At 38.7% G+C, this 12,500-nt stretch overlaps 1 protein-coding gene across 1 annotated transcript in view; it reads right to left on the minus strand.

Moving 5' to 3' along the window:
* Positions 1-741: 741 nt before the first annotated feature.
* The window catches only part of LOC144958872 (uncharacterized), a 23,341-nt gene continuing 11,582 nt past the window's right edge, over positions 742-12,500 (minus strand). The window contains exons 5-8 of the mRNA XM_078891127.1: positions 12,487-12,500; positions 5,487-5,654; positions 1,981-2,117; positions 742-920 (exon numbers count right to left, since the gene is read on the minus strand). The exon at positions 12,487-12,500 is cut by the window's right edge and continues 63 nt beyond it. Of these exons, the coding sequence (XP_078747253.1) occupies positions 765-920; positions 1,981-2,117; positions 5,487-5,654; positions 12,487-12,500 (475 nt within the window). The 3' untranslated portion in view covers positions 742-764. The remainder of the gene's footprint in view (positions 921-1,980; positions 2,118-5,486; positions 5,655-12,486) is intronic.

Here is a 12,500-nt window from a genome sequence, read left to right on the forward strand (position 1 = left end):
CTGGGTAGAGTTCCTGACCTCCCATAGTGTGCAGCTGGGTAGAGTTTATGACCTCCCACAGTGTGCAGGCTGGGTAGAGTTCCTGACCTTCCATAGCGTGCGGCCTGAGAGGGGTTCCTGACCTTCCATCATGTATAGGCTGGGAGGAGTTCCTGACCTTCCATAGTGGGCAGGCTGGGAAGGGTTCCATACCTCTTTATTGTGCAGGCTGTGCAGGGTTCCTGACCTTCCAAAATGGGCAGGGAGGTACACAGTTATCTATCCCCCTATATCTGTTTTCCAACATGCTTTCTGTCTTTGTCTTGGAATGAAGATTGCTTGGTTTTGTCATGACCTTGGCCTGATACCCTAGCTGAGAGGGAAACAGTCAAATGTATAGTTAGAGTTTTGGGAGATGATATTTTTTCCTTGTAAATCATCTCTCTGTTATGCACTGTATTGTTTACATATTATATATGATTTGTAAACATTTGAGGGTATCCCTCTTCTTAGTTGGGACCTGTGCTTGTGTCTGGATGAGACTTTTAGGTGATCTCAATCTAAGTACACTGATTATGTGCTCTTGGAATCTATATCTGTTTCCTATTTGAATCAATTCCCCATTGTCTTACTTTTTCTTGGGTGCTTTGATTGTAATTCTAGAACTTTTTACTATCCCATTTTCTTCCCTTTTACTGACGCTGATATGACCTCAATGTGTTGCAAGTGCCGTAAAACCCTTGAAAACAAAAACAAACAGAATTTTAGTTCGTCATCTCGTGTATTCAGATCGTTTCCGGGACCGGAATGATTCCAGTGATAGGAAAGGGAACCAATCGAAAGTGGGGGCTGGTGTCACATGATCCTTGGAAGGCAGCGGTTCCTATCAGGACTTTTTCATCGGCTTTGGAGCGGCAGAACACGGGAGATCCCATATCATTCTGATGGTTGGGGGGGGGGGGGGGGGGGGGGAAGAGAGGAGGGAGAGATTGGGGTAGGGATCGTGGAGGATCGGTGGATATTATATTGACAATATTGCCAGAAAATTTAAATGGTGAGGTAGATAAATTAATAGGTAGTTAGGTAAATAGAGAGATAAATATGCAGATTGATAGATGGATGGATAGATAAATATTACTATTGCCATCATCATCATTATTATTATTATAATCATTATCATTATTGTTGGAGGTTATTATCTGGGTGGGGTTCCTGACCTCCCATAGTGGGCAGGGAGGTACATTATGTGTCTTCTATCCCCCTATATCTGTTTTCCAACATGCTTTCTGTCTTTGTCTTGGAATAATATTACTTGGTTTTGTCCTGGCCCTGTTCGGAGTCCTAGCTGGGAGGGAAACAGTCAAATGCATAGTTATTATTTTGGGAGATGATATTTGTTTCCATGTAAATCATCTCTCTGTTATGTATTATTATATCTGTTAGTTTGAATGTATATTGTATGCATTTGAGTGTATTCCTCTTTGTTGGATTTTGTTCTTGTGTCCGGATGAAACTTATAGGTGATCTCAAACTAAGTACATTGGTAGTGTGCTCTTGGAATCTACATCTGATCCTTATTTGTTCCCAGTTCCCCTATGTCTTACTTTTTCTTGGGTGCTTTAATTGTAATTCTAGAACTTTTTACTATCCCATTTTCTTCCTTTTTACTGGCGCTGATATAACCTAAATGTGTTGCAAGCGCCGTAAAACCATTAAAAACAAAAACAATATTGGGTGGAAAATCAGCCCATAGCTGTAACTGTAACATATAATATTATTGTGCTTTCATGAGTGGCAAAGACAAACTTGAGATCCAACCCATCTCATGATGGAACGCGTGTGTGCCAAAAGTTTGAGTGAAATACAATTGCATTCTGGGAGTGAGGAGACGAAGTCTTACTTTTTTTTCTTGGGTGCTTTAATTGTATTTCTAGAACTTTTTACTATCCAATTTTCTTCCTTTTTGCTGGCGCTCATATAACCTAAATGTGACACACTTACAGAACAAAACAAGTTCTTCCCTGACGAGGTGGTGAAACACATCGTGTTGACTTCTCCAAACTGCTCCTTCTGGCCAGCGCAAGCATCATTTATAGTCACGTGAACTTTCACCTTTCGTAGGCCCTTCTGAGACAAATCTAAAATTAGAAACACAAGAGTTTGTGAGGCGGACTGAGCCAAGAGCCCATGATATTAGGGTAAAACTTTAACATGCCCTTACAGGGAGAACGTCAACATAGCATTGCGCATGCGTCACTCTTATCAACTGAGGAAATCTGTCGTTTGGTTAATGAGATATCACTAATTATACTCGAGGAATCGCTTTTCAAAATGTTATTATATACATAGTTTTATAAAATAAAAATATAACCAATAAACTTATTTCCATGAAAAATTCACAGTGATGTGTTACAAAGAATGAAAAGTAATAAGGAATGCACTCAAGATTAAGATTACCCGCCGTGAAATCACTGACTTCACGGTTCAGTAACACAGACTAAAAGATGGCTGAGAAACGATTTAACTGGTGCATCACTAGTGTACTGTGAACTTTTCATCAAAAGACGTTTATTGATTTCCATTTATTTTATAAAAGCATGTATATAATAACATTTCTTAAGTGATATCTCTGGGTGGGGTTCCTGACCTCCCATAGGGGGGGGGGGGGGTACATACTGCGTCTTCTATCCCCTTATATCTGTTTTCCAACATGCTTTCTGTCTTTGTCTTGGAATGAGATTACTTGGTTTTGTCCTGGTCCTGGTACTGGCCCTGGCCGGAGTCCTAGCTGGGAGGGAAACCGTCAAATGCATAGTTATTGTTTTGTGAGATGATATTTTTTCCTTGTAAATCATCTCTCTGTTATGTATTATTATATTTGTTATTTTGAATTTATAATGTAAGCATGTGAGTGTATTCCTCTTTGTTGGATTTTGTGCTTGTTAGAATCTACATCTGATCCCTATTTGTTCCAAGTTCCCCAATGTCTTACTTTTCCTTGGGTGCTTTGATTGTAATTCTAGAACTTTTTACTATCCCATTTTCTTCCTTTTTACTGGCGCTGATATAACCTAAATGTGTTGCAAGCGCCGTAAAACCCTTAAAAACAAAAACATTAAGTGATATCTCATTAACCAAACGATAGATTTCCTCAGTTGATAAGAGTGACTCATGCGCAATGCTATGTTGACGTTCTCTCTGTAAGAGCATGATGAGGAAACGGCTTTTTTCCGAGTAACATGAATGTCAAATTTTTAGAATATTGATGTAAGATACTCAATCTGCGGTATAATGTTCTCACGGTTTGTCACTCTCATTCGCAGCGGAAAGTCCTCGGTTTGAGCCCCGCCCTGAGCGGCATATATGGTTGAGTCCTTTGAAAAGGCTCTTTACTCACATCCTCTCACTGTACTCATATGTAAAATGGGTGCCTTGCCATTAACAGAATTGTCTATGTCGAAAAAAAAATAATTGGTAATATCGCTAACAGGCGTCAAGTCTCGTTTTACATGTTACGATTAGCTTTTGGCCAGGGACTCTTTGTAAAACGCTTTGAGCACGTTTAGTGGAAATTGTTCTATATAAAAGCTCATTTTTTTCTACTTCGTTAAGATGTGGAAAAGCTGGTGAGATGACTGGAGTTATTGCTTGCAATGGTTAACTCACTCAACCCTAACACCGACTATATCCGTAGTATACCCGGGGTTACTTTTACCCCATGCCCATTTATTACATTTTCCTGAGACAAATTCTAGGCGTAGTATCAAAGCTAATGTTTTTAGTTTTTTTTTACATGTTAATGGTAGTTGAATAAAACTATCTATGGACATGCTCGTTTTTTATATATATTTTTTCCAATTTTTAAAAGTAGCAAAAATCTCTAGGATTGAGTGAGCTAAAGGATGGGATTTACAAGATTTGGACTTTGGACACCTGGTCAGACATGACAGCTCGTACGGATATGTGGTCTAGTGGTATGACACTCGCTTTCTGATCGGAATGACCTGGGTTCGAGCCTCGCTCGCTCGGCGTATACTTGAGTCCTTGGCATGGAAAAGGCTATTTACTCACATTCTCTCATCGTACTCAGGTGTAAAATGAGTACCTGACTGTTAACAGCGTTGTTTCTGTCCGAAAAAAATATAATATGTCTCGTCCTACATGTTAAGTGTTGCTGTTGTCAATGGACCCCTTGGAAAGCGCCTTGAGCACGTTTAGTGGATATTGCGCTACATAAAATGTAAGTAGTAAAGATGCTTTTTCAAATGTTCGAATATGCACCGCTCAGAGCGGAATGGGAGCGATCTATAGATAGCATGAAGTTGACGTCACTCGGGTCTTTGTTATTGGTTGTTTGTTTTTTTTTGCCATCCACGTTTATGAGTAATTCTCACTTAACTGTATTAACCAGACTATAAAAGTCCATGGTTACACAGAGTTTTGTATGTTGGTCCGTTATACTTCCGGATGGCAATGTTGTGAGCTTCTTAGCCAAGCGCATACTATCTATAATCAGGTTTTCGTCCAACTGAGTCATCGATCACATGATGTGTTGCTGTCAAAGGATCGGATATTTCTTATTAATGTAATCATGTTGCTTTGTTTATGAAAGTTGTAAACATACACATGTGTCAAGCTGAACAAAATGACCAATGGGCATGATCTATATTAACTTTCCATGTGCAAAATGTGCTCAAAATGACCCACTAAGTGAAAAGTGTTCACAGCTTTTTAAATATCTAACATCACGATTGGTCATTTGATTCAGCTTGACACACGGGTATGTTTACAACTTTCATAAACAAAGCAGCGTGTTTACATTTGTTAAGAAATATCCAATCGTTGGACAGCAACAAATCATGTGATTGTTGACCTGGTTGGACGAAAACATGAATATAGATAGTTCGACGATGACGTCACTCGAGTCTTTGTTATTGTTTTTGCCATCCGCGTTTATGAGTAATGCTCACTAAACTGTATTAACCTGACTATAAACGTTCATGGATACACACAGTTTTGTGTGTTGGTCCGTTATACTTCCGGATGGCAATGTTATGAGCTTCTTCGCCAAGCGCATACTATCTATAGATCGCTCCCATTGTGATGTTGGATACTGAACACTTTTCAATGTGAGGGCCACTTTGTGCATATTTTGCAATGTGACCAATGAACTCGAGCACATGGCATTCCCTCAATTGGATTCAATAGTCGTAACGTCACTTCCTTCTTGTCCTAATGACGCATGGTAACTTAGTAACACTGGCTCTAAACTGTCGGACGCCCGTATGAAATATTTCCCCGGCGAGCCTAAAAGCGTATCCAGAGGAAAAAAACCCATACATTTGATCATGTTTTGACTTTTACACATTCTGATCACAAGGCATATGAAAAGTTCTTGCCAGCATGAAGAATAAAAAGTAATGATTTTCTTTGTTTAGAACCAAGATGGCCGCCGTTGTCGGGCGACGTGACATCAGACTATTGAATCCAATTGTAGACATACTGACCAGAGGCCGATACGGATCCGTATCCGACAATCTCACAATTGCTGTAGTCGATTTGGCCAATCATGGATTTGGTCATCATACAGGCAGGGTGTTGACACTTTCCGTCAAAGTTCAAGAGAGACGCAAACCGTTCCTTGATGACGAAGTAGGACGAACCTTTGGTTGGATCTGTAGGAACGTGAACAGGTCAAAGGTGATTGGCCCCACTGACGTAATGATGATAATAATAATACGTAATAATAATAATAATAATGATAATAATGATGATGATGATGATGATGATGATGATGATGATGATGATGATGATGATGATGATGATGATAATAATAATAATAATAATAATAATAATAATAATAATAATAATAATAATAATAATAATAAAAATACTACTACTACTACTACTACTACTACTACTACTACTACTACTACTACTACTACTACTACTACTACTACTACTACTACTACTACTACTACTACTACTACTGCTGCTACTACTACTTACTACTACATACTACTACTACTACTACTACTACTACTACTACTACTACTACTACTACTACTACTACTACTACTACTACTACTACTACTACTCTACTACTACTACTTATTACTACTACTACTAATACTACTAATATTATCTACTACTACTACTAATATGCTACTACTACTACCTATACTACTACTACTACTATACTAATACTACTACTACTACTACTACTACTACTACTACTACTACTACTACTATACTACTACTACTCTACTACTACTAACTACTACTACTACTACTACTCTACTATCTACTACTACTACTACTACTACTACTACTACTATACTACTACTACTACTACTAACTACTACTACTATACTACTACTAACTACTACTACTACTATACTACTACTACTACTACTACTAACTACTACTACTACTACTACTCTACTACTATACTACTACTACTACTATACTACTACTACTACTACTACTACTACTACTACTACTACTACTACTACTACTACTATCTACTACTACTACTACTACTACTACTACTACTACTACTATACTACTACTACTCACTACTACTACTACTACTCTACTACTACTACATACTACTACTACTACTACTACTACTACTACTACTACTACTACTACTACTACTACTACTACTCTACCTATACTACTAATAATAAATAATAATAATAATAATAATAATTAATAATAATAATAATAATAAAATAATAATAATAATAATAATAATAAAAAATAATAATAATAATAATAATAATAATAATAATAATAATAATAATAATAATAATAATAATAATAATAATAATAATAATAATAATAATAATAATAATAATACTAATAATAATAATAATAACACGATTGAGTATCTGGGTCTGTGATGAGTGGAGAGGAAAGTACTCGCCGACTGACTATCGTCTTAGTCAAAGGGTAACTAAGCAATTTCTATTGTCTGTTTACGCTACAGAAACCGGTATATAATTTAGCTCCATCTGCTCAATGGCCCTGAAGGACTTCTTCTTCTTCAAGTACCAAGTCTGTGCCAGACATCGGTGATCATGATACGCCATTCATCTCTCTGATCAGATAATCTCAGAAAACTAATATTACTCTTCTCTTTCTTTGTCACCCAGCTGTTCAAACTATTCAAATATGTTTTTCTTGGTCTACCTTTACTCTTTTTACCTTCTATCTTTCCTGTGAGAGCAAGATGTTCAATACATTTATGTTGATTTAGGTGTCCTAACAATTGCATTTGTCTTTGAAGGACTACGTTTTTAAAAATAGGTTTGATAAGTCAAAATGTTATGGGGTCATTGTTTTATGGACATATTCTCAAACCAAAACGACATATGTGACCCTTCGTCTCAAAACGGTATTAAGTCGGGTTGGTTAACATGTTGAAAATTGGATGTATAGCCGGAAATATCAGGCTTGTGTTGAGTTTGTATGTTTTGTTGAGGAGAATGGATACCATATTTTAGGGTGCTGATGCCAACAATTTATATTTTGGACCAGTTTAACATTAAATTCAGATTTTCAGCATTTGGTTCATTCCGACATAATACCGTTTTGAGACGATGGGTCACATGTTGTCCATTATTACAACATCAAAGAATGGAACAATTTCCCACCAGAAAGGCCAGTCTTTGGCCACAAAAACAAAAAACAAATCGTGAGTTGTACTCAATAGTTCAACCAATGGGAACATTTGTTTCCTTGAGCTCTACTAACAACTCACTAGATGCCACATAAACCTAAAAAATGACTTCAAAAGACAAGTTCTAGTGGGTCCTAGCGTAGCCATCGTTAACTTATAGCCTGACACTGACCAAAAAAAAAATGACGTCAAAAGACAAATCTTTGGCCACAAAAGAAAACAAATCGTGAGTTATATTGAACAAGTTCAACCAATGGGATCACTTGTTTCCTTGAGCTCTACTAACGACAACTCACTAGACGCAACACAAACCTAAAACATGACGTTAAACTGGAAGACCTAGTGGGTTCTTGTGTCAGGCTATAATTTGACGATGGCTACGATACTAGGAACAACAAAAAATTTTTTTATCAACTATTAAACATTTATCTTTCAACTCGATAACATAATAATGGAGAAAGTCACCACATAATTGTATAAAATCTGCAGTGATGGGCAATCCGCCTTTTGTAGATAAAGACGTTGAACTGAACAATGAACCAAACTGAACAATGTTAGTAGTATCGAATGGCTACACCTTTATTTTGAATCTTTTAAACCATTCTTCAAATTCTTTTCCTGCCTTAAAGGCTGTCTCGTAGCCTCCTGATAGGCTTGTCACTGGGCAGTGGATGACGATGTGGTCCATTGTCTCAGGGCCTCCTTGGCAATGACGGCATGCATCTGATTCTCTCAGATTCCATCTATGCATGTTAACTGCGGTTCTGCCATGTCCTGTCAAAATGCGGTTGGAGGTGACCCAGATTTTCGGCTATTGAAGAGAAAGCCAGGTGTTCTTTCTGTTGGGTCGGGTATGATGTCGCCTCCCCTGGGGCTGTCTTGGTTCCACATCGACATGAATTCCTCTTTCACGTTAAAATGTTGTCTTGATGTTTTAAAAGGTTTCCTTGATTTCAGTCTTGACGTTGTTGGGGCTTCTTCTAGGACCTCCTTCAATGGGACCCTGTCAGTGACCTCCTCAATTTTGGCATGCATTCTTTGGTTTAATTCTTGTCTTCTGATATCAGGCGGTGCTATGCCACTTAGTGTTGGGAGCCATTGGGTTGGGGTTGACTTGATGCATCCTGTTATGATCCTCATTGATTCTCTTAGCTTGACATCAATCAGTTTGGCATGTGGGCTCCTCATCCAGACTGGAGCGCAGTATTCTCCCACGCTATAGCAAAGTGCCAAAGCAGATGTTCTAAGTACTTGTTGTGAGGCTCCCCAATTAGTACTTGCCAGTTTCCTCAGGATACAGTTTATTTTTGAGATCTTGTTTGCGTTCCCTTCAAGATGTTTGCGGTAGTTTAATTGTCTGTCCAACGTGACACCTAGGTATTTTGGGTTGTGGTCTGAGGGCAGTCTGGCATTTCCAGCTATGATGTTGATTTCTTTTTTGGCCCCTCTGTTGTTGAGATGAAATGTGGTAGATACTGATTTGGAGGTATTCATTCTGAGATACCATTTGTCAAAAATATTTTTAGTTGTGTCGTGTCTTCACTGAGAGCTTTTTCAATTTCTTTCCAGTTGTTTGATTGGTAGGCCAACGCTCAGTCATCCGCATAGCCAAGTTTTAGTGATTGGCTGCTTGGCATGTCGCTGATATATACGTTGAAAAGTGTTGGTGCTAATACTGAGTCTTGTGGAACTCCATTTTTTATCTTTCTTGTTTTGCTTTTGTCTCCCCCCAGCATAACATGGAATTGTCGTGTGCGAATCTTGGTTGATAGCAGCTTTAGAGTCTTTCTGCAAGGAATCATTTTTGCCAGCTTTAACATTAATCCACAGGTCCAAACGGTGTCATAAGCAGCTGATAGGTCAATCAGGACTGCACCTGTCTTCTGTTTTTGTTCAAAGCCTGACTCAATGTAGGAGGTCAAGGCGAGGACCTGTTCTGTCGTTCCTCTTTGTGGTCGGAAGCCTGCCTGTTGGGGCGGTATATGTGGGTCAATGTATGGGGTGATTCGTTCCAGTATGATTCTTTCTAAGAGTTTGTATAAGCAACATAGGAGGGATATTGGTCTGTAACTGGATGGTTCAGTGGGTGGTTTGCCTGGTTTTAGAATAGCAATTACTTTTGCATGCTTCCATGTTTGTGGGCATGTTCCCTTTTTCAAGATGTCTGTCATGGCATTTGCCAGCCAGTTAATTGCCTTTTGTCAAAAGTGGGTGATCATATCGGGGTAGATTCCATCTATTCCTGCAGCCTTACCATTTTTTATTTTCTTTATTGATTCAATCATTTCTTCTGATGTTATTGGGGCAGTGGGAAACATGCCTTGTTCGGGTAAAGTTTTAAGAGTGCTCTGATATTCTTTTCTTATTCCTTTTTCAAATTTCTGATTTGGTGTATGATATCCTCTTTGCTTGATTTCTTTTACGATTTCATCAGCAGTAATTTGTGATGCTGTTTTTGTATGGTGAGATTCAGGATTTAGCTTTTTGATGGTTTGCCATGCATGACGACTGGATCGACTGAGGTCAAGGTTTTCCACTACTTCGATCCATCTTTCTTTTCGGTTTTCATGCAGTGAATTTAGAAGTTCATCTGCTATCTGTTGGTCATTTGTCTCTTCATATTCTTTCAGTAGTTGTTTGCTCTGTTTATTCCAACATGGAATGTACTGCTTACGGAAGCCTCTTGGGATGGTTTTCTTTGCGGCGGAGAGAACAGGTTTGTTAAATCTGCCAATGTTATCGGCCTTAGCTTCAATCCTTAAGCAGGTTTTGTCAATTGTTTGGCCAAAAGCTTTCCAGTCTGCTTTTCTGAAATTCCATCTTGGTTGTGGCAAGGTGTTCATCATTGGAATCTGAATTCCAGTTCTTATGAAGACTGGACGGTGTTGGGTGTGAGGGAAGTCTCTCAAGATTTCTCTTGTTGTTGGGAGTGGATTACCATTCACATTTTTTGTAACAAACACAAGATCTGGGGTGTAGTCTTTGTTCCAGCGGGCTGATCTGAGGGTACCTTTATCTTTGGGGTTGTAGATGCGAGTTAGATCATTTTGGCTGGCCCATTGCGAGGTTTCAATTCCTGCATGGTCAGTTTTATTGTATCCCCAATCTGAGTGATGGCTGTTAAAGTCTCCAAGTATTAGGGATGGGTGGGGAATTGCACCTTTTGGGGGAGTGACCCATTTGAGGTTTGGGGGTTTGTAGATGTTAGTGATTTCAGTGTCTCCAAATTTGACAGTGGATCTTTGAGTGCCATTGTTTTCTGTACTGCCTCCCATGTCTGAGATTTGGTCTGCCGCTCTTGCATAGGCAATTATGCCATACTGTTTGTGGTTCTGTTTGTTAACCACTTCATATCCCATGATGTTATATCTGGAGGGCGGGGAATTGTCATCGAGATGAGTTTCCTGTAGGAGAGCAACGTCAACATCGTATCTTTGCAGAAGGTGTGAGAGTAGCTCGCATTTAGCCATAGATATCCCTTCTATGTTTAGGGAGAGGATTCTAATACTGGCACCAATAGTGATATTGGAGTCTAGTTGATTTCTCATGCCATTCGGACTTCCTACAGTTTTTATCCTGGGCGACGACCGAGCCAGTTTGGAATCTTCGTTTTTTCGTCTTCATGAATAGAGGTGTGGGTCCAGGAGAAGGCAAGCCTTGTCTGGACGCCGGGTTGGATTGTTCTTTGTCTGGCTTCTCGTCTTCGGCTGTCCCAGCATGATTGGATCTTGGCTAGTATCACCCTTAGAGTCAGTGTAGCACTCAAGCCCTTGCACGGCGGCAACGTGACAATCCATTGCAAGAGTGAACAATGTTAAAATAAGGCGATAATAGGATTCAATTGTCTGATGTCACGTGCGCCCAGCAACCAGAAGCTTGGTTCTAAACCAAAAAAAAAAAAAACAATAAAAAAAACAAACAATCGGTACTTTTTATTCTTCATGCTGGCTAGAACTTTTTCACATCTCATGCGATCAGAATGTATAAAAGTAAAAAAGATCAGATTTATAATGATATTCTCCTCTGGATACACTTTTATGCTTGTCGGAGAAGTATTTCACCGCGATGGAGATAATAACGTCCATCATTGTTCCGATAATTTAGAACCAGTTACTATGCGTCAGTACGAGGGAAGTGACGTCACGACTATTGAACCCTTTTACGGTCCTTGATCTGACCTGCTCTGCAGTTATCATAACGTCTTATCCAGTGTTTCCAAGTTGGTGAATAGCGTTTAGTAACATATTTTTTAATTTTATTTTGAGACAATACCTTATTTTTTATTATTAGTGTTTTAAATAAAATGGAGGATTTTTTGGGGGGCGAATTTTGGGCAAATGTCGCAAGTGAAGTAGAATAAAGTTTGCGGATTTTGGCGGATTTCTGGCATAAGTTGGCGGGATTTTTGCAAAGACACCTGGAAACAGGGTTGCCAATTTGGCAGATTTTCTGCCAAATGTCCTTTTTTTTTGGGCAGAATTTGAAGTCGTCTGGCAGAGAAAAATCGGTTTGGCAGTTTGGCAGATATTTGGCAGATTTTATTTTCCGAGACCGAGGGATGAATGTATAGGTCAACTCCACGTTTTCCGTGGCAATTTTTATGTATTAGTGATTTTTTTTTAAACTTGGGAAATGAAAAAAAAAAATGATGACATCGACCTTGAGAATTTTTTTGTTTAACAAAACTGATGAGTTTTCAAAGGGGGTACTATAAATAGTACGGTTTGGCAGATTTTTGTGGTATTTGGCAGATTTTAAAATCCAGTTGGCAGAATGCCTGAAATTAATCTGGCAACCCTGCATGGAAACACTGGTCTTACCATCCACGATGTCA

This window comes from Berghia stephanieae, chromosome 13, assembly GCF_034508935.2.
Source record: "Berghia stephanieae isolate SIO BIC M18660-M18661 chromosome 13, UCSD_Bste_1.3, whole genome shotgun sequence".
Classification (NCBI taxonomy): Eukaryota; Metazoa; Mollusca; class Gastropoda; order Nudibranchia; family Aeolidiidae; genus Berghia; species Berghia stephanieae.